We start from the raw sequence: 23,636 nt of genomic DNA, 5'->3' as shown, positions 1-23,636 counted from the left end.
CAGACGTCTGAGGGACACTAGAGTCACGTCGAATTCCTCACTTTCTGGTGGAAAAGAAACACAATGAGAGGGGTCTGTGAGGAAAAACAGAGCAGATGAGAGCAAGAAAGAGAGTGTGTGTGTGTGTGTGTGTGTGTGTGTGTGTGTGTTTGTTTAACAGACACATCACATTGTGTGGACAAAAGCCCCTTTACACACTCACACTAGTGAGTTTTCCATCCACTGTGTTTTCACATATAATAAACCTGAATGGAAAAGGCCCAAAATAAACCATACCAACACCACTCAAGCTTCTTATTTTAGTGCATGTGTAGAATATTGTACACATACAGCACTGTGCAAAGCCAGTTTCCTCTCAAAAGAGAAAGCTCTATACCACAGAAATGACACAGACACCAGACAAATAAAAATTACATTAAGCTTTTTAATATAAAGTGGGTTTTTGATGTTTACGGTTGTAAAAGTGATTCTAATCAGTGCAAAAACCCATTCGGATCTCTCCATCTAATTCAGTCTGATCCTCCCCCCAGGATCAAGGGAACCTACGTCATCTGTTTATTCAAAGTTTACCCAAAAAGGTACAGGATAGAAACCTGACTCATTTTGCAGATAGTTTTAATTGCACTGACCATTTGTGAATGTTTTGGATGAAAACCCAGCTACAGTGGGGACTTTTTTTCAGTGGGGAGATTTTTCAAAGTTACACTCCAAATGGAGGGTTATGACGCCTTGTGAATCTCCAGTAAGATGCTGCGCAGTGCCCAAAAAAACCACAGATGTCAGTATTTTCTCCTGATCACCAGTGTATTTTCTTAGTTTAATGTAGTTTCAGTGGATTATAGCCTTTTATTTCAGAACAAGCAGAAAACAGCACGAGGAGCAGCTGATGTCTCAGCAGTTAGCTGTAAATATCCAGTTCCACTTTAAATGGTGAAACAGCTATATTCTGGTACCTGACTCTACTGCAGCATTTAAGGTGGAACTGGAAGTTTCAAACAAAAAAAGCTGCCAAATAAGAATCTGAAATCAGCTTCATATCCCAGAACAAAGAGGAGGGGGTGATACTAAATGATTTTGGAACACTTTTGAAGGCGAATGATGCACTAAATGTAACTAAAGTTCAGCAGCTCTTCTGATATCACTGCAGACTGGTGTGGAGGTGCTGATGACTTGTCAGGCACCTGAAGTGTTGTACCATGTGATGGTGAAATTCAGCTCTAAGGAGCAAGATGACACTTAAAAATGAGGGATAGGAGTAAAAATAAGAAATGGAATTGACCCTCAGAGTTAGGGTTTTGGGTAAGATTTAGGGCAAGACGAAAGTTTAGGGCAAGGTTTATAATTCAAAGCCTTGATGAAATGGAAGTCCATATAATTTGCCCACAATGCATGTAAATGCATGTGTGTGTGTGTGTGTGTATGCAGTGTGTATCTCATCAGGTTCCAGAGTGTCATTGTTTAACCGGTTGAGGTCTCAGACGGTCAGTACCCGGTACCTGGCAGTGGAGGGCGGAGCTTTTGTGGCCAGTGCCCGACAGTGGACAGCGTTTACTATAGTTTTAGGTCTGTACCTGAACGTCTGAGAGTTGATTATTCATAGTCTGTACATCATTAACTCTTTAATAACCAGTGTGTGGTGTTGTGTCATGAATGAATACCATGCAAAGGGCAGAGATTTCAGCCGTGTCCAAAGGTCTGTAGACACCAACACTGAATCTCTATCTGTTTCTGCTTGTCTCTCTTTGTTTCTCAATCTTCTGTCTCACTGTCTCTCTCTCACTGTTCATTCACTGATATGTCATCCCTGTCTCTGCCTCTTCATTCTCGTTTTGTTCTCTCCCTCTCTTTCTGCAGTGGGGGATCAGTCTTCTGAAGGTGGTGAATACTCTGCGTGTGAGAGTTATATCTGTTATGGTTCTGTGGTTCAACTCGTCTGCACTGACTCAGGAGTCGCTCTGCCTCCAATGGTATGCGGCACTGAATCCGATCTTAAACCATTTCCTCAGTTTCCTATTAAACCTTCACTGTCTGGAATTGTTTAATTCTGTTCAGTTAAGTTCTTTTTTCAGATACGTTCCTGTGTCCACTCATTATCCACTCTGTGAGACACTCCTCCCTCGTTGGTCCACCTTGTAGATGTAAAGTAGCTCATCTGTCGCTGCACAGTGTGTGTCGGTTGTCCTCTAGTCCTTCAACAATGACACAAGACGATGTCGGCTGGATGTTTTTGGTCGGTGGACTGTTCTCAGTCCAGACACTGAGGGGTTTAAAAACTCCAGCAGCACTGCTGTGTCAGATCCACTTGCACCAACACAACACACACTAACACACCACCACCACGTCAGTGTCACTGCAGCGCTGAGAATGATCCACCACCACATCACACCTGGTCTGTGGGGGTCCTGAGCTCTGAAGAACAGGGGGGAAGGGGCACAAAAAGATATGCAGTGCTTACAGATGGACTACTGCCAGTAATTGTAGGACCACAACAAGGGGTTTGATTAGACTGAAACCAAAAGTGAGAATATATACAGGTACAGAACAAACATATAAAACATAAACCCACTGCTGTGGTTTCATTCCATAATTGAATACTTTACAATAAAATCTTTTCAAAGGCACATCATTGAGAGTATGAAGAGACACAACATAACCTAGTCCCCTCTAATCCAGTCATATGCCGAGTTATCCGGGTTTAAAATAATCCTGTGACTCATTAACTCCTGAATGCGGATTAGAGGACCAGGATCAGAGTGTGTTGGCTGTGAATAACCCTGATTTGTTGTGCAAGGTGGTCCGGAAGGTGAATAAGCAGCAGGTGTGTCTGGACGTGGACGAGCCGGTGTCTCAGCTTCATAAATGTGCTTTTCAGCTCCGGGACAACACACACATGTACCTGTGTCTCTCCAACGAAAAGATCCTGCAGTACCAGGTAAACAACCCATAGTGTGTTCTCACTGTGTCTGTGTGGGTTGCTACACTCCCAGCAAATGTGTCCACAGGTGTGAGTGTGTGAGTGACAGTGTGAATGTGTGAAACTGTCCACAGGTGTAAGTGTGTGAGTGTGTGAAACTGTCCACAGGTGTGAGTGTGTGAGTGACAGTGTGAATGTGTGAAACTGTCCACAGGTGTGAGTGTGGGTAACTGAGTGAGTGTGTGAAACTGTCCACAGGTTTGTGTGTGTGTGTGTGTGAGAGTGACTGGGTGAGTGTGTGAGTGAATGCGTGAGGGTGTGAAACAGTCCACAGGTGTGAGTGTGTGAGTGACTGGGTGAGTGTGTGAGTGAATGTGTGAGGGTGTGAAACTGTCCACAGGTGTGAGTGTGTGAGTGACTGGGTGAGTGTGTGACACTGTCCACAGGTGTGAGTGTGTGAGTGACTGGGTGAGTGTGTGCAAATATCCACAAGTGTGAGTGAAAGGGTGAGTGTGAAGGTGTGTTCCTGCCATGCACCCAGTGATCAGGATGAAGCCGTTACAGTCTGAACGAATGAATAAACAAATGATGACCCCTGTCAAATGTAGTATGTGTCTGGCTTTCCAGAGAAAATGTAACATTCCACACATTCCACAGCCGGAGGTAACCCATGCAGACAAAGGGAGAACACAAGTAACAGCAGCCTCTATACATACGAAATCACTCACACACACACACGTTTATAATGAGTCTGTATTCCTCCAGGCGTCTCCGTGTCTGAAGGAGAGTAACAGAGAGCTGCTGAATGACGGCTCGTGTTGGACGATAATCGGAACTGAAGTGGTGGAGTTCACTTTCAGTGAGAGTCTCACCTCCAGCCCATCCACCATCAGTCCAGTACCGGTCATCCACGGCCTGGAGGTCTGTGGCTTTTTCCAAGCTTTCATCCCATTTAGCCACGGCTCATTAGCTGCAGCTCCTCTGATCACACACCAGGCTGAAGCTGGGAGAGCGAGGAGCACATGCTTCCTCTGGGAAGTGTGAAATGCCACTGCTCAAACGAGGATGAAATCTAATTATTTTTAAAGCGGCATTATGCACTGTGTTTTTAGTTGTTATTGAAAGAAGTAGGATTACTGTGATAGCAGCAATGAGGATAGGAATATCTTACATTTTGTTGTATTATGAGAACATTATATTTTTTTCTTGTTTTTCCAAAAAGAATTCGAGGTTAGAATGTGAAAATCATAAGAGAGTGAAATGATTTGTTTGTTGTTACTGAGGTTACGGTTAGTGTTAGATGCAGTGTTAATTGTTTGCAGTAATTATTATTTCTATGGAAGGTGGATGATTCAGTGATTCAGCAGGAAGATATTTGTGGCTGTAATTACAAATTCTTACCAGAGAGGTCCCCAAATTCACAGCGCACAAATTTAAAATGATTTTTCTTATCTGGTGATAGTTTGGCCATTTAATTTCTGGACAGCTAGCAGGGACCATTGCATTGTTCTGGCTTACTGAGTACATTTTCTAAAATTGGAAAAACTGCAGGTTCCATATTGATCTGAATAAATGAATGAATATACTGTAGGGGTCTCCTTTAATTTCTAAAAATGGCAAAGGTACCCCTTTATTAATGTCACATTGGGTCCAAAATGTCTGTATTTTTCTTCACAGCAGTATCACTTTCACTCTTTCATTTCTTCAAGATGTTGATTTTGGTGCTTCAGCAGTGCCACAATTACACACACTTGCATTCTTCCCAGACAGTACCCTGCAATCATCCCCTGGGCCGAGAGATGCTTTTGTTGTTTTGCAACAATCTGGAACAAAACCCATTTGACCCAAAACCCACTTGTCTTTTTAATGTAAAACTAATGGATATCCATTCTGGAGAGTTCTGCAGTGGGCTCGGTAGTAGAGGGCAGTTATGATTCACAGGAGAATTAAACTGTCTGTAATTTTGTATTTATTTCCAATTAAAATGGCCATTAAATAGATGCTATTCATTTTTCAGCTTCAGGAAAAAGCAGAAAACATACATTCAGTATAAAACTACCCAGAAACCTCTGTAAATAAAATGTAATCTCACATTTATTAGTGTTTGTTGTGCCCACCTTGACCATTACCACAGCTTCTATTCTTTACAGGAGTCTTTCCTTCATTGTCTCAAAGAAATCTTTGAAACACCAGCATCTTCTTGGAGTTCCTTCTTTTTTCATTTATTGTCTTTTCTATGTGGGCTTCTTCTCTGCAGCTCCACGTCTTTTCAAAGACACAGTTCTGAGCTGTTCTTCTCACAGTGGAAGGATGGACACAGACAGCATTGGACAGCATTCAGATCTTAAGCAATTGAGAGTGGAGCTTGATTTTTCTTTTCTCTCAGAATTTAAAGCTTTAAAGCAACACTAGGTAGTGTTTTTTACAGCTTAATTACAGCTGCAATATTGTTGTTACTCCAGACTCCACACTGCAGAAACAGCACTAAGTGTAGGACCCACCTCTTGATTACAGAACAGTGTGGTAAAATGAAAGTACACTCTGCAACTCTAGATGAGCAAAAATGCCAAATATCACCTAGTGTTACTTTAAGTGTAATTTACCTGCAGGAAAAACAATTGCATGACTTTTACAGGCTCCTTACTCTTTGTGATTTTTCTGAATTTCAGCTTTGGAAATTCATCCACATTCCTAAAGCGAATGTAAGCCTCAGAAATATTTCCAGAAGAATAAATGACTTGTACTGAAAGGTCATTTTGACTGGAAATGAAATGAACAGTGGTCTCTGGTTTGGTTCAGTTCCCATTCCACTGCTTTTCAGTAGAGTTTAATGAAACTTTATTCTTGATTCAGGTCTGTTTTGTGTTGTAGTTGAACGGAGGAGGCCACGTGGCCATGCTGGAGCTGCACGGAGAGAACTTCAGTCCTCATCTGAAGGTGTGGTTTGGGAACATGGAGGCTGAGACTATGTTCAGGTAAAGAGGCCGTCTACTTACCCTTTATCTAATTCATTTCTATGGGGCTTTTCCAACTTCGTTTCCCTGAGCCGTGCGACAGTGACACGGAGACCTCGAACCAGAGGTGAACAGATGTTACATGGAGAAAAATAAACACAGATTTGTGATGTAAATCTGATGTTAATAACTGAGATCATGTCCACAGAACTTTCTCCAGCTCCAGTGAGTTGCACTGTTCTGTTCTCACTGGAGCTGATGCTGTTTTCTGTGTGTGTTTTTCTGAATGGTATAGATTAATAAATGATCCATGTGAGTGACCGGGTGAGTGTGTGAAACTGTCCACAGACGTGTGTGAAGTGTTCCACTGTTCTGACAGAGGCTCTTGGGTTCTGTGTGTGTGTGAGAGAGAAATATTAGAAGCAAAGTGAAATCACTGTAACACACAACATCCAGTGGATCACTGTTCCTAGAAAACCCTCCACGTCTGGTTTTTTTTTTAACACACACTGAACACACCACAGATTTAAAACTAAAACATGTTCCAAAGTAAGAGTAAAAATACCAGATCTTACCTATTGTTCCTCTAATGGCCCATGAAAACTCGTCACCATGTTAAACCAAAAAAAGAACTGTCAGCTATACAGTCAGCTGTTATAATGTCATTTCACCCTGGAAAGCATCATGACACAACCTAACATTCCCAAAAAGCTTTGTCACTTGACAGAACTGTGATGTAAATTTGACAACAACACAACTACGGACACTTTTGAGTCACCAATCCACATACAAACGTGTGTTTTTGGATTGTGGGAGGAAACCGGAGCACCCTGAGGAAACATAAGCAGACACGGAGAGAACGCAGCACACTCCTCACAGACAGTCACCCGGAGGAAACCCACGCAGAGACAGGGAGAACACACCACACTCCTCACAGACAGTCACCCGGAGGAAACCCACGCAGACACAGGGAGAACACACCACACTCCTCACAGACAGTCACCCGGAGGAAACCCACGCAGACACGGGGAGAACACACCACACTCCTCACAGACAGTCACCTGGAGGAAACCCATGCAGACACAGGGAGAACACACCACACTCCCCACAGACAGTCACCCGGAGGAAACCCACGCAGACACAGGGAGAACACACCACACTCCTCACAGACAGTCACCCGGAGGAAACCCACGCAGACACAGGGAGGACACACCACACTCCTCACAGACAGTCACCCGGAGGAAACCCACGCAGACACAGGGAGGACACACCACACTCTCTCAGACAGTCACATGGAGGAAACCCATGCAGACACAGGGAGAACACACCACACTCCTCACAGACAGTCACCCAGAGCGGGACTCAAACCCACAACCTCCAGGACCCTGGAGCTGAGACAGAGACACCCCCTGCTGCACCACCAAGCCACCCATAACCCTTTTATCTGACTGTCTCATCATGAGCAGCTCATACTAGCACACTGATAAAAGTCTCCTCTCAATTATATTAGCAGTCTTCTGTTTTCTGATTGGCTCTCGGTGAAGGTGGATAGCGATACGCACACTTTAGAGTTGTCCTGCCTCATCACCTGCGTTTCTCCAGTCACAGTGCTGGGCCCACCTTTATATAAGACAGGAAGTACAAGGTTAAACAAAAGAAAAGAAACACAATGAGAACAGAGAAATAGGTGCACTGATTAAACCTGGAGAAAAATAAAATGGAGAAGAAAAAAAAACTAAATATCAAAAACGGCCAGATTTCTGCTCCTCGCTCCTCAAACCTGGAGACTTGAGCCTGAAAGTGAAAAGAAGCTCGTTCTCAACAGGAGATGAAAGAGGCCGCTCTGAACAGGGCTGTTTAGACAATGAAAAAAAAGTGTGATGTTGTTTGATCCTTGTGTTTTTTTTTTTGTGTTTGACCAAAGCAGGACACGCTATTATTTTAACACCCAGCACTCGGTAAACTTGTGCAAAAGGGTGTATAATACGTCTCTTTTAAGGCTTCCATTCAGTTTTAGGAAACCACAGGATGTCTGGATGATAAACACTTCTGACATCTGTGTCTTGTAAGAATGTGTCAGTAATAAAAGCCTGCACCCTTTTCTAAATTATAGCCAATACACAATGCCATAAAGATGATGAGGGAGTGCATTCTTCTCTCGTCCACAAACAGTGAAGAGAAAAGTATGTGAACCCTTTGGAAATAACCGGCGATTATGTGTAAAAACATCTTAAAATCTAGTCTGGTCTAACACCAAGGGAAAAAACACAGTGTGTTTAAACTAGTAACACAGATCTGAATGCATTCCTGTTGTTAATACGGAATACTGCAGTCAAACATTAGGCAGTCGTCATTAGGTGTCGTCTGGAAAGGGTTTGTGAACTAAGCTACCTGCCATCAGGGGCCTGTCATGGACATTGGTTTCACAGTTGGGTTACAGCTACTTTGATTAAAAAAAAAATAATTCATTCATTCATTCACATATTTTCTATAAGCTCTTCATCCTTCAGAGTCAAATTAGGCCCAAGGCAGGAGCACACACTATACTAGGTGCCAGTCGGGATCGTTATTTGGCATCTACACTGTGTGCTTAATGTCTGACCTGTTTATTTCTGCCTAGCCAAAGTTTTGTGTGTGTGTGTGTGTGTGTGTGTGTGTGTTCTTTCCTTGGTCCCTGTCAGAACCCCCCATAAATATCCTTAAAGCAACACCAGGTAATTACAGCTTTAAATTCATCATGATGCCCCACTGACCTGTAATAGGGAGAATAGAGATTGCTAACCCGAGTTCAGCACTGAAGAAACTGCACTATGTAACCTCTCAAAGTGGGTAGGAATGCTGTATAAAGGGACTGCTCTATGTCATGAAGATTTTCTTCTGAAACAATCATCAAACAAGATGAAAACAATGTTCCTGAATGCAGGGGTGGTTTGTTCCTTAGGGTGATGGGGCAATGCAACACCAAAGGGAATGGAAGGAAATTTTTTACTTTCATTCTACTACAGTAAAAACCCATGGTCTGTATTAACCAAGCTCTGCCAGACGGTTTGTCTGGCCTCTAAGTGTCACAGTCCAGTCAGCGTTAGGTTTTGTTCTGACTCCTCTCATAAACTCTCATGTTAAGTCTCTTTTATTTGAGCTGCAGAGCCTTCAGTTCATTCTCAGTGGGTTCTCAGCAAGAGCTCGGCCCAACACACTTTCACCATATACAAGATGAGGCATGTTCCAAATGCCCCCCTACTCTATTCCCTACATTGCTCACTATGTAGTGAAGTATAAAGTTAATAGGGCACTGATTAATTTTGTTCACCACCCTGTACGGATCCCTGGAGCTGCCATAGCCAGGTAGAGAGACCAGCTAGTGATCTGATGAGTACGACTTCTGTAAACTTCACAATACTCTTTATTCTGGAACTCCTGCACCTAAAATAACAAACCTGAAGACTGAAGAGTGAAGTGTATAGAAGTTTATGAGTCGTGATGAAGCTGATCTCTCTCCAAAATATCTGTGAGGGCGACTTAATGGCAGTTTATTTGTTTATGACCACAGCTGATTGTTGATTCTCTGTAGAGGCAAAGCATCTTTATTAAAGAAGACCTTTATAAAGAACCTCCACTGCCTGAGTGACTGACAATAATAAATCCATATACAACAAATAATAGCACTAACTTGTCTTTCTCCTCCTCTCCTGTAGGGGTCCTCGCTCTCTGCTGTGTGTGGTTCCTGACATCTCCGTTTTCAGCGTAGAGTGGAAGTGGCTGCAGCAACGCATCACCGTCCCTTTATGTCTGATCCGAGCGGATGGTCTGATCTACAGAAGCTCCTTCACGTTCTCCTACACACCGGAACACACACACAGCGCCTTCTCTCAGGCCTGCGGTTCCACCGAGAGAACCTCAAACTCAGACCTTCTCATTGACACCATTCACCAGGAGTTCACCAGAACCAATTTCCACCTGTTCATGCAGAGCTGACACACACTGGAAAAACAAGCACATGCACTCGACGTCCAAACACTTACGGACACCACACTAGGCCAAGGGCCAGGAGTCTGCCAGAGGAGTGCAAAGCCCCCAGTCAGTGGGCTGTGGAGCAGTGGATCTGTGCTCTCTAGAGTGCCAGGTCTCCATCCAGTATCCATCTGGGATAAGTTGCAGCCGTCATTCAACATCAGCACCCAACCTCTCATGGCTAAATACAATCAAATCTTCACAGAAATGTTTCAGTAACTAGTCTAAAGATATTCCCACTTGTAGAAGCTTTTACTGCAGCAAAGAGGAAGGAACACCCTTCATTTTGTGGGAGAACAAGCAGGTGTCCACAAACTTTTGGCCACATTGTACACACTGATCAGCCACAAGATTAAAACTCCTGGTAGGTGATTTGAATTACTTTATCTGGACATAGTGGGGGACTGGAGAAGTGAGCGAGTGCAGGGATCTGAGCAGCTTTGATAACGGCCACATTCATACATTGTGATGGTCATAATGTTTGGTCAGTCTCCGAAACCACTGACAAGGTCATGGGTGCCCAAGAGGGCATCTGTTGCCATCCCACATACTGCTGAAAGTATTAACGCTCTGAGAGAAAGTAGTCAGGACACACAGGTCTATGTTGATCCACCTGTTGTCCTTCCATGGTTCACTGGGCAGGTACTAACTACTGCCCACTGGGAGCACCCCACCAGACATGAGTTTTGGAGATTCTTTAAGCACAACCTTAGGACCATCATAGTGTGGCACTTGTCAAGATCCTTATGACTCAGATCCTTATGCTGCTCCCTACGTCAGCTTCAAAAACTGACCCTTCACTCGCTGTTGACATACCCACCACACCTCGACAGGGGGCGCTGTAACCAGATCACTGTTGTTATTCCCGTCACCTGTCAGTGGTTTTAATCTTAAATAAAACAGCACAAATGTTGTAAAGAGGATCTGAAAGTGTTAAATACATTTAAAATGGAGGATATGAGCCCTTTAAACATGGCCCACAAAGGAAGCTCTGAACAACAGCTAATGGTTACTTTCACATTAAATAACAAAGAAATGTAATAAAATTATTATAATTCCAGTAAACTCTCCATGGCTGCTTCTTCACACATTACCGGAAATAAACCAGAGTTAACCTACTAGTTCAGCCACAGTTAGAGTGACCAGATCTGAGATGCAGAAAAAGAGAACATGTCCCGGGGGGGTGGGGGTGGGGGAGTGGGTGAGCTCTCGCCCCTCGCTGCCGTTGTATGCTTAGCTGAACCTATGTGTGCTTTTAGGTCCTTTACAACAGTGGTGCACAACTCCAGTCCTGGAGGGCCAATATACAGTAAAGTTTGGTGATTCCTTTGCTCACACACACCTGATTCAACTCATCTGTTAATTGACAGGTTTAAGGGTTGTGTTTTAGCAGAGGAATCACCAAACTTTGCTGGACATCGGGCCTCCAGGTCTGGAGTTGTGCACCCCTGCTTTACACCTTTATTTCCTACACATGGGAAAACATGGGAATTTCTTTTTTAATTCATCCAAGAACTTACATTTACGTTTCGGCATAGCTGCTCGAGATGAGGGTAGGTTCATGAGCTTTGCCTGATGTAAACAAGGACTACTGACATGCAGACTGACCAATTAAATGTTTACAGAGAAGGTTATCAACCAATAACGGTAGCTCTACAGTCAGACCGTCCAATCTGAAGATTTTAGGCTACTTCACCACTCCCCCTTCTCACTCAAGTGAACCAATCGGAGTAGGGGAGGGCGGGACTAGTTTGTGAACGAAACGCTTCTCAAAATTCTATGTAAGCTCTAGAAAAACAAAATCTCGGACATTTGTGAAATTCCGCCCGGACATTTTTTTAAGTCTAAAAAAGAGGACATGTCCAGGTAAAAGAGGACATCTGGTCACCCTAACCACAATGTATAACAAGGCCTCGTGTTCTGGGTGTGTACCAGGTCCAAACTTCACAGTTACACAGAAAAAAAAAACACTGTACTGTATTCCACACTGCATTTTTCTTCAGATTGCACTCGGGGTCGGGGTGAACAGCAAGCGGCTCATTATCATTTAAAGGAACAGGTGCTGAAAGTGGGCATTGCGAACAGGGCTGTTTACACAGGGGGAGAACACTGCTGTGGGGTTTGATAACAAAAGCGGGTCACAGATGTTTCATTAAGCCCCAGAACTGTGTTCCCTTGTGGAAAAGGTTGAGAAAATGTCCCATTTAAAGCTAAATAAACCTCATGTAACGGATGCTGTGTGCAGGAGAAGGAGAAGGAGGCGGGTCTGATGTGCAGATTCCAGTGCTCACATGTTTGGAATCAAGCTCCTAACACCTCATGGAAGGTCATGAATTCAGGGTGAAAGTTCAGCTAATGCCATCCAGTACCTTTAGAGTTTTAGAGTGCATTGCTTTAAATGCCCTGCTTGGACCCTCTGAAAAAACTTGATGGACTGAGAATAGTTCACAAACATAGGGACTAGAGGACCAACGAGGGAGGAGTGTCTCACAGAGTGGAAAGAGAGTGGACACAGGGTTTAAAAACTCCAGCAGCACTGCTGTGTCTGATCCACTCGCACCAGCACAACACACACTAACACACCACCACCACGTCAGTGTCACTGCAGCGCTGAGAATGATCCACCACCACATCACATCTGCTTTGTGGGGGTCCTGAGCGCTGAAGAACAAGGGGGAAGGGGGTAAACAAAGTATGCAGTTACAGATGGGCTATAAAGTGTAAGAGCATTTGGAATAGACCAGAATAAGAGGGTCTCTGTGTTTTGCACCATGCTGCACTACTTTCCTGAACTCCCCCCATCATTTAGCAGTGGTCTGAGGGTTACATAACTCTGCCCACAGGTTTTAAACAAAGCATCCATTGTCACCAAACCTGCGAGTGTGAAAATCCACATCAAAGAGTGAAGACCGAAGACCAGGCCTGCTCCGGTCCAGAGCGTGAGCGTGGGCTTTGGGGGGGAACAGGAGGGGAATTTGGCTCCTTTCCTTTTCTTAATTACCAAGGCAAACATGCGTGAGAGTGTTGGGTTTGGCACAGGACGTCCAGCTAATCTTTATCATGTGTCCGGTGCTCTTACGGGCCCCCAGAAATTCATATTCACTTCAGCTGGCCCCGGATGGAGAAGAGGGTACATGAAAGGGTCCATTCTTCAAGATCCAGACCTTTCTGGGGCATTTACAGGACCAGGGGGACCGTCTCTGAAAGGTTTTAAAGGAAGCATTCTCCATCATTAGAGCTTCAGAGCTGGGGGGCTCCTTTCCTTCTGCGCTCGGCCCCATCCCCTTCACATAAAGCCACTTCTGTGCTCTTTATCTCTCTCTCATACATCACCACTCCATCATTCCAGCAAAAGCACCAGGTGAAGAGTGAACTCGGCCCCTGATGGATGCAGGGATGTGGAGGCGTGGGGGCCAAGGGGTGCGAGAGGTATGGATGGTATGCTCCTGATCTCTGCCTCACTCTGAATGTGAGTGAGTAATGGACAAATGTTTGGGGACACCTGCTCATTTGGTTGGAGCAAGATTTGTCCAGATGTGGGAGGATGGTGGGTGGGTTCATACCCTTCTAAGTGGCTTGATTAGACTCCACCTTAAACTGTGTCCCTCTCTCAGTTTTCTTCTGTTAGAGAGAGAGAGAGAGAGAGAGAGAGAGAGAGAGAGAGAGAAATAGAGTAATAATAATAATAAGCTAGAAAGGAAGTGAGAAAGTGAGAAATACAGAGAAGGAAAAGGAGAGAAGAGAAGAAGAGAGAGGAAGAGAGAAATATTTCAGAATTAATATAATAATCTACCTTCTAAACTCATGGGTTGCAATGCTGTGTTTACCTAATTCCTAATCACCTAATTAAACCAATAATATGTCAGACTAAATGAGTGAATTATGGGAGGAAGTTGTGGCCAAAATAAATTGTATAATAAATAATTAATAAATAATAAATTGTAAAAAAAAAAAAAAAAAAAAAAGTAAAATAAATTGTGTTCGTAAAAAAGTTTACAGCACTAGTTTCTACATTTATTTTCATGCTGAGTTGCTTAGAAATTAATGAAACATTGCGTCCTGAAATCCTTCACTTTCCAAACGAGTCGACACCCCCTGCAGGAAGGTCTTTCATCATGAAACACATCACTTCTCAAAGACCGTCTTAAACAGTAGCTAAATGTTTGACCCCAGAGTTTGGACCTGCCTTGGCCCAAATTATCCTCCTGTAGCACTCAGTAAGCACTGCACTCACCGGGACACAAAGACCCTCATCATCAGGACATTTCTCTTCCTGAAGGACAGGAGTAAATACAGATGGAGGGATTCCAGATGTTCACTCGTATATGAAGAATGTGCTGGGTTCTCTCACAGTTAAAGGTGAAGTGTGGCTTGCACAAGGTTACAGGTGAGGTCAGTGTAATAGCCTGAAGCTGGACGCCGGACTCATTCCAGTTTAATACCTCTAAATACCCTGAATGAGCCGCGATACCACTAGACCTGGGCAATATAATGATAGCAATGTGTATCGCAATAGACATGTCATAGTTAGCATTAGGGAAAATTGTTTCAGATGAATTTATTAAATGCGAACTGCGAGGAAAGCACTTAATGAATACACAAACTCCAGGTGTGCTCCTGCCCTGGCCCTTCAACAGCCAATCAGATCCCTTCTTAATGGAGCATGCTACGAGTGACATACAAAGAGGGTTGGGGTTATGTTCCATGTCTCCATACGCTTCTTTCTGTAAGGTTAATGCAGATCTGTGCTCTGCCTGGACACTTCTTCCTTGAGATGATTCCTATCTAATCTCCCTGCTGTGAAAACACATGACAAAAGAGAGGTTTCTGCCGTAGCTAGCAACATTTGTGTAAGCCAATAACAAAATATAAACCATACCTAAGTAAAGAGTTTAACTAGTTTGCTCCAAAATGGAGGGCAATTCAGTATATTTCCAGGTGTTGGACTGGACTGAGGACAGGGAGCAGAATCCTACCTGGAATCACTGGGCACAAGGCAAGAACACACACTGGAGGGGGTACCAGTCCTTCACAGGGCGACACACACACACACAGGCATGGGCACTTTTTTGTCACCAATGCACCTACCACTGTGTGAGCACCCTGAGGAAACCCACGCAGACACAGAGTGAACACACCACAGTCCTCGCAGACAGTCACCTGGAGGAAACCCACGCAGACACAGGGAGAACACACCACACCCCTCACAGACAGTCACCCGGAGGAAACCCACGCAGACACGGGGAGAACGCAGCACACTCCTCACAGACAATCACCCGGAGGAAACCCACGCAGACACAGGGAGAACACACCACACCCCTCACAGACAGTCACCCGGAGGAAACCCACGCAGACACGGGGAGAACACACCACACTCCTCATAGACAGTCACCCAGAGGAAACCCACACAGACACAGGGAGAACACACCACACTCCTCACAGACAGTGACCGGGAGGAAATCCACGCAGACACAGAGAGAACACACCACACTCCTCACAGACAGTCACCCGGAGGAAACCCATGCAGACACAGGGAGAACACACCACACTCCTCACAGACAGTCACCCAGAGGAAACCCATGCAGACACAGGGAGAACACACCACACTCTTCACAGACAGTCACCCGGAGGAAACCCACGCAGACACAGGGAGAACACACCACACTCCTGGAGCGACAGTCACCTGGAGCGGGACTAGAACCCACAACCTCCAGGACCCTGGAGCTGTGACAGAGATACTACCTGCCGAGAAATAATAATGTATTTTGAAATTATGTTCACATGTTGTATGTTTCTCTATGATATTGAACTTTTTGAAACAGCCACAGTCTCCATCCTCTGGCCCAGTAGGTGAAGCCAGAAGAAACTGCTGTCAGAAATCCAGTTAAGGGAGAGATTTAAGGTGGAAATGTGATATTCAGTGTGTATTTAAGTGAAATGTGAAAGCAGGAAATGGAAGTTGGGAGCGATTGTAAGTTTTATCCTGTGAGGAGCCTCCCTCTCTCCTCTCAGCTTTCCTCTTTCCTCTCCTCCTGCGGGAGCCTCTTTCCTTCCTCAGTGTCAGTAAGAATCTCCTTGACCTCCACAGTGGCACACGCCTGGTCACGTGTGTTCACGTCCATGTGCAGATGTATACATGCCCCATGCTGGGGGACAGGGGGCTGTTTGGAGGCGCATGTGTGGAGGGTTAGACAGATCATACAGTGCTGTTATATTGGGGGAATGGCCTCAATGTTCACTGCCATTACAGAAGTAAAAAATACATTCCTGTTAAAACAAGACCATCTTACATTTGTAGCGCTTCCAGTTATTCATCTTTCAGTAAAGTAATGTTTTTTTTAAATGACCCAGAACCCGAAAACCCTATTTAATTTCACATTTACAAAACAACAAACTATGCATTAGCTTATGCATGTTAAGGTTGGAATCCTTCCAAATGGCAGGCAGATTTGGGGCAGAGGGAGGTTCCATCAACATCCACGGCTGAGAGGCCCTTGAGTAAGACCCCTAACACCCAACTTCTCTCCTGGGGTTGAGTGTGGGTGCCTGCTGCTCTGGATGTGTGTTCACTGCCCCTAATTACTTTAAGTTGTGTGTGTGTGTGTGTGTTTTCATTGCCATGGATGAGTTAACTCTAGAGATAATTACACTGTTGTAAAAAGACAATAAGCACATTTATTTTAGAATTAGAATCACTGTATTGGCCACTGTGCCACACACAGGGGAATTTCTTCTCCACATTTAAACCAATCCGTGCAGTGAAATACATATTTACACACACACTAGTGAACACTAGGAGGCAGTGAGCACATGTCCGGAACGGTGAGCAGCCCTAGCCATGGCTCTCATGGAGCAGACGGGGGTTAGGTGCCTTGCTCAAGGACACTTCAGTCATGGCCTGCTGGCTCTTTCTTTCCATTTCATTTTATTTAACTATTTATTTATTTTAACATTTGATTTAAAGGAGCAGTGTGAAAGATTTTGTTGTATCTATTGGTGAGAGAGTAGAATACAACCAACTGATACCCCTCTCTCACCCCTCCCTAATTCTAAGCTAAGGGACTCGGTGACTGTGAGCAATCACTAACTATACACTTATGAAAACATGGGGTTGTATACAATTCTCCATTTATATTAGTTTAGGTCTAAACTTGAACTTGTGTTAGATGGATAGACTTGTGTGTGATGTTGGTGGTTTTGTGTTCTGAAAAGAAAAAGAAGAAGAAGAAAAATGATTGTGGACCCGTTCCTGGGTGTTACGGAGAGGACAGTATGAACTGTTAATCCTGCAAAGAGAACTTGAGGTAATGTGTTAACATGTCAAGAGCATTACATAAATGTAGCTTTCTACTAGGTCCACTGTGAGTAGGACCTATGTTGTAGAAGAACAAAATACTAGGATGTATATTCTGATAAATTAAGACACAAAGATATGTTTTCGTTGCAGGGGGTTTTAGGCAGGGTGTCGTTACCACAGCTCAACAATCCTTTCCTCAGTTTGGTTGATCCACCCGAGAGCTGCAGCTGCAGCCTCTGGCTTTCTCTTCTCCATGTTTACAGATGTGCGCCAGACCTCTGCTCTGTCCTCCTATTGGTCACCATCAAGGAGCATGTTGTAGGAAATATCAGACCAGAACAGATCAAAGAACAATAAAGTTCAAACATGCTGGACTTTTCTTCGGGGTGTCGTGGGGCGTCCCAGACTCCACATCGCTGTTCTTTGATTATGTCACACTACCCCATAAACAGACAGACACACAGACAGACAGAATCCTACAGCACTCTTCTAGACCCCTAAAGCAGTTTACATTGGGAGGGGCATGACTCCAAAAGGAGGGCAGAACCCAAGTGCTTGAAGAGCTGAACAGGAACTGAGCGGCACTGGCTCCGGGAGTAAAAATCTCTTTCATTTTCTATGTAGACATTTCCAAAACCTCCATATATAAAGACTTTTAAGCTCTCAGTTCGGCCAATCAGCTTGCAGATGAATCATAAATTTATACAAATGAATTTGGAGCCAAACAAACGAATATAAAATGCAAAGGTGCAAGACTGTGTACTTAAAGTGTTTACCGTTAGAATGAACTTCATATCCCACAAAGCACTGTGAATGGTTTTAATCATTTTCACCTCGTTTACTAAACAGTTTTCAGCTGACGGCAACAGATCTGTGACTTTCTGGGGCCAGAGCCCGCAGTTTAAGTCTCCACAGTAACATCACCATCCCTGATTGGGGGGAACTGGCTTTAAACACTATTGGTAATGGATGTGGAGTGAGAGATCATTGAGGGAGAGCAGGGTGTAAGAGGAAGCCAGCTATCATGACTCTGTGTCTATTAAATCACAGGAGGACCAATAACCAGGCAGAGAGATACAGGCAGTTGTTCTGTATTAAATTTGAAATATGACAGTAGTACAGCCCTGGAATGAGAAGCTGGATAATGAGGGAGAAGATGGAGGACGAGGATGTAGCATATGAGGTGGTTTATTATATAATTACACATAAAAAAATACAGTCCTCAGTTCACATGGCAATGTAAGAAAATGGCCGCCTGTACCCCCTTTTAAACTATTAGCCCCACCCTTTCCCCTGTTGAAAAGATTCATGGATTCCCGAGTTCAGACCTGAGCCAACAGCTTCATATTGATTAAGATTAAGTGGGAATAGGGTCTGAATCAGAAGTTGGTTGAAGTGGAGCAAGAGGAGTCTCAGGCCTAAGGTAATTTTTTAGCATTCAGATCTACCTCAGCCATACAAGTACCAATGAGTGGTGCAGCAGGTAGTGTCTCTGTCACAGCTCTAGGGTCCTGGAGGTTGTGGGTTCGAGTCCCGCTCCGGGTGTGGGTTTCCTTCGGGTGACTGTCTGTGAGGAGTGTGGTGTGTTCTCCCTGTGTCTGCGTGGGTTTCCTCCGGGTGACTGTCTCTGAGGAGTGTGCTGTGTTCTCCCTGTGTCTGCGTGGGTTTCCTCCGGGTGCACCGGTTTCCTCCCACGCTCCAAAAACACACGTTTGTAGATGGATTGGTGACTCAAAAGTGTCCGTAGGTGTGAGTGAATGTGAGTGTGTGTTGCCCTGTGAAGGACTGGCGCCCCCTCCAGGGTGACAATGAATGAATAAATGAACTAAGAATGAAACAAATAATCCTGCCTATGGGTCACAAACTTATTGTAAGGCTTCATGGTCTTTGGTGTTCATACCGGATCCTGTGGAATTTCCAGCACTGGGAATAAAAAAACAGACTGATTCAGGTTATCAGCTGTTCATTCAATACATGATCCACATTTCTGGATCGCACTGTCCTTTTGATTTATTAAATCATTTAAAAAATGCTTCTAGTAGCCAAAATCCAGGTTTGATCCAAATCATAATCCGTAGCCTAGTTCCTCTTTAAAAGAACACTAGGGAAGATTGGGTTTTTTTGCTCCTGTGGCTCCCCCTAGTGTAATTCATTTTTACAGTACTGTACTCAAGTCAAAGGGGAGGGAGAGGATTTCCTACGCTCTTCCAAAAGTTACATAGTGCAGTTTCTCGAGTGCTGAACTCGAGGCTGAACAGAGGCTCTGTTCTCCCTGCTACAGCTCAGTGGAGCATCACAGTGATTTTCAAGCCGTAATTTTAAGGTAAAAATTTTATGTAGTATTACCTTAAGGTTACATATTAACTGTCTACATTCGTATTTGACCAATAATAAGGACCATTTAATATAGGACAGACCATCTTAGAGTTAAATGAACACAATGTAAGTTTTCTTTTTGGCTCCCACTAATGTAATTAATTTAACAGCATTGCACCTGAATCAATGGAGCCCCAGTGTGTTCTCAAGAACATTCTACACCCCTTCAGCATCCACAACTGCAGCGTCCTGAGGTGAAATACCTCAGCCTCAGCTCCGCAGAGCCCTACTGGCTGGGGATGAATGCACAAACCCCAGCTCAGCGTCAGCTTTTCCTTCCAATGTTGTGTTTCCTCTTGTTCCTGACTCCTTCTCTTTGGGAGTGAGGAGAGTGGGAGCAGCTGCTGCAGGGTTTATCTCTTGGTTTTCATCCTCCTCTCCCCAGAGCAACATCCAGGAAGTCTGGGGAGAAGTCTAGGGTTTCTGACGGGAAACTCAAATCTGCGTCTGGACTCCGGGTCCTACACAGTGCAGCCCCAGAGGAGCGCTTCTGAGGCTTACATTCTCAGTTGAAAGGGAACTGATTTCACAAGAAGAAAGGTTCCCAAGGAACTGAGTTTAAGAAGGAGGAACATTAACATTTCACAGTCGGGGAAGATAGCTTTTACACTTACACTTTATGGCAAAGAGATTGTAGACACCTGCTATCTTCTGAAATGAAGGGAGTTTTTTGCGACTGTATGGCAGTGACATTCTCTACTCCTCTGGGATGATATTACCCTAGATCCTGGAACATTGCTGTGTGGAGATGATGGCATTCATACACAAATATTAGTGAGGTCATGTCCAGATGTTGGAACTTCATTGATAAGTTCTGGATCACAAGCACCACTCCAAGTAGTGGATAGACCTCCATTACTCCAGAGAATGCTTTATACCCCTTTAACCCACACTTAGCATTGGAAGTGGTTACTTTAGGTTCATGTGAAGCTCCAACAAAGCGTCCCAATCTATTCAATGTGTTCATATAGTAATTACGCACAATGTGTCAACAATCTGTGCAATTGAAATGAGACATATATTGAAAAAATTACTTGTTCAGTGCAAAATGAATATTCATCTGGGGATCTGGAGCCCACCAACACACACACTGTGAAACAAGACCATTCAGTCAGTTTTCTGTGCGCTGCCTAAGTCAGAAAACATGGGATAAAATGAGCTGTTCTGATTCAGCTCCGCTTCTGATGTCAAGAGTAGAGACTTTAGAATGGCCCCACCTCCTCGTCTGAGTCTGTCCAATCACAGCGCTGGACCCGCATTTATGTGAGAGCACAAAGATGAGGTTAAACGCAGCAGACACCGACACAATGAGTGTGGAGAAATAAGAGCGCTGAGGAAATACTGTGAAAACAAGAACAGAGAAGAAAGAGAACCTAATGAAAATGGCTAAGAACTTTGCTGAGGGGTGGGATCCTTGTGGTGTTTTGACCAAAGCAGGTCACAGATGTTTTATCAAGACTCGGAACCGTGTTCCACTGTGGAAGAGCTAAAGGAAGCTAAATTCACTCATTATAAATGGAAAGAATGTAATTAGATGAGTTTACTCTGATACAGTGCTCAGAGTATCAGACTGTAAAGGATGGGTCTTTAACTGGGAGTCAGGAATCTGCTGGAATTCTTACACATTGAAAGTCTCCCTCTCTCCCCTGATTACAGGAGCCATAAGAGTAGATATTGTTGCAGGTTTCAGACTGGGGGCCTCAAACTCAAATTACCTGGGGGCTGCTAGCCAGGTGGTCTTCTCCAAGGGGAGCCAGTAGGAAAAAATGCTAGGAGAAAAGTGGTCCTGAGTTTTTTCCAAGTATGACATTCACACACAACACTCGTAACAGTATACAGATATTTGGCTTATTTATATGCCATTTTTCCACTGCTTGGAAACTCCACTACTGTATTCTGTATGCTTTTGTTTTTTTTCTTTCCGTAAATCTTGTCGTGGTCCTGGTTCTGGAAGCGGGTTCTTGTTTAGTGGCTGTTCTCTCATGGTTCAGAGCGAGTCGAGTAGGGACTAAACCGTGGCGTCTTAACCTTGCAGAGCGCTGATTGTCCAGAGAGAGTCGTCACTCTACGCCACGCAATGCAGACGTCCAGCACAAACTCTCCATCTGTAAAATCTCCAGCTGCAGCAGAGATCACGTTTGTTTTTATCCGACTCACGACGGATGGTCTTTTGAAGAGGTTCAAACGCTCCTTGGATCGGTGGCCGACGAAAGAATCCAGCGAGAGCTGGACGCTGCAACAAGGAAGGAACAAACTCTACTGATCTGTCTGAACTGATGATGGAGCTGTGTTCAGTCCCAAACAACAACAACATGCCAATACACCATGAGTAAACACCACTTAACGTTACCGCCGCTGTTGTTGTGGTTGCCGTTAGAGATGTCACTGGCTACATTATGGGTGCCTGTTTAGTGGAAAATTAATCAAAACCTAGGCACCAAGCCGAGAGTAGAGCCTGTAGAGAAGGTACCATGCAGAGGAAGTGCCATTAGTCAGTGATTATGTGTCACGTTTTACATTTATCACCAGAAAAGTATAGCATCCTAACCCCACCCCCAAGTAAAAATGCTCTAGTAAAAGTAAGACTAGGCTTGTCACAATAATTACATTTTGACTTATCAAACAATATATTCCCTCAATAATTTTTGTGGACCCCAATATTGCCCATTGTATTTACTGGCGTGATTGTTTACATAGGCCAATATTTTAGGCACTCAATTGTTCTTTTCCCTGGTTTTCTCCGGTCTCTCTATTCTGGGGCTGTTATGAATGCATTACTATGCTCTTATTTTTTAAGTACGAACGGCCCAAAAAATGGCCCATGATAGGTTTGTGCCTTAACTGCAAAAAGAAAGTCAGGCAGCGCAAACGAGAGAGTTGGCAGCATAACCACTGTGAGTTTAACTCTGATTTATGAGAAACACACACAGAGAGAACTATCAGCTAAAGAACATCAATTAGTAGAAGACCAGACATTTATAGAAAAGAAAATGTGCTTGATTTCTTTGACACATTGCATTGCTTCACCCTTAATTTAGGGAACATCTCACAACCTGTGGAGATACCATCAACTGGCCAGAGGTGGGATACAATGTGAGTTTTCCCAGGTAAAGTATTTGTTCGGGAATCATATACTGCCTTTGACCCAGTTGCTGCCTTTCACTCAGTGATTGTAGGTAGGTTTCAGAGCCTGATCAGGATTCAGTGCTTACAGAAGATCAACAAATGACAGGTTGATGGCTGTCTCTTGATTGTGCATTCTGTATTTTCATGGGGTGCAAGGTGTTCTCTCTTCTTCCAGGTTAGATTTTCCCTCACCAGAGGTTCCCACCTCCCATCTTCTGAGTTTTTGTGATTCAGAAGGTCTTCAGGGTCCGGGAGCTGGGTCTGTGGTAGCACCCCCACCTCACTTCAGAGAACAGAGCTTCACTGCTCCTCTCATCAATGCTGAGGGGCTTTATACCTCTCTGGTCCATATTTGGCATTAATGTAGATTGTTATGGCATGTTTTTTATGCATTCGTGAGTGCATTTTTATTGCATTCTCATCCCCTCGGTTCAGGGAGGTAGTCTGAATTTTAGGAGAATGCCACAGTCTGAGATGTGTGTGGCTGTCTCTCTCTCGCTCTCTCTCCCTAACTCTCTCCCTCTGGCAACTTCTTGCTCTGTCAACACATTGCCCCTGTCATTACCGCTGCTCTGCCCACTCACAAGGAGGCAAACTCATAAAGGATGAGCAGAAGAATCCCAGTTAATCTGTTTTCATACCTGTCTTTAAAGACGGGGCGGGTGCAAATGTAGCCATCAGCTGAACGGTGAGCAGAGAGATGGGGATTTTATTGGCAGCTCTGAGATAATACAAGTTTTCATGCACATGAAGAATTCTTTGGAAAAAATCCCACCCACTTCATAATCAAAACACGACAGAGCACGCTTTCTCCCTGATCTGATCTTCTTTTCCCTTGGCCATGTCATTTACAACTGTAACTGTATTTGGACCAGAACTGAACCTGACCACTTTTTGTATTTTTATTCAGGTTCTCTCTGAGTTCACACTGACACATTATACATCCAGCCAAACAAAT

The 23,636-nt window shown here is 44.1% G+C and overlaps 1 protein-coding gene across 1 annotated transcript in view; it reads left to right on the top strand.

Moving 5' to 3' along the window:
- Positions 1-10,098, top strand: part of rbpjl (recombination signal binding protein for immunoglobulin kappa J region-like) — a 29,785-nt gene extending 19,687 nt beyond the window's left edge. Inside the window, exons 7-12 of the mRNA XM_066663987.1 lie at positions 1,426-1,563; positions 1,855-1,967; positions 2,792-2,932; positions 3,680-3,835; positions 5,786-5,889; positions 9,564-10,098. Coding sequence (XP_066520084.1) covers positions 1,426-1,563; positions 1,855-1,967; positions 2,792-2,932; positions 3,680-3,835; positions 5,786-5,889; positions 9,564-9,843 — 932 coding nt within the window. The 3' untranslated portion in view covers positions 9,844-10,098. The remainder of the gene's footprint in view (positions 1-1,425; positions 1,564-1,854; positions 1,968-2,791; positions 2,933-3,679; positions 3,836-5,785; positions 5,890-9,563) is intronic.
- The last annotated feature ends 13,538 nt before the right edge of the window (positions 10,099-23,636 follow it).

Source organism: Hoplias malabaricus, chromosome 3, assembly GCF_029633855.1.
Source record: "Hoplias malabaricus isolate fHopMal1 chromosome 3, fHopMal1.hap1, whole genome shotgun sequence".
NCBI lineage: Eukaryota > Metazoa > Chordata > Actinopteri > Characiformes > Erythrinidae > Hoplias > Hoplias malabaricus.
The sequence above is the reverse complement of the archived record's forward strand: the minus strand, read 5'-3'. Positions and strand labels throughout refer to the sequence as shown.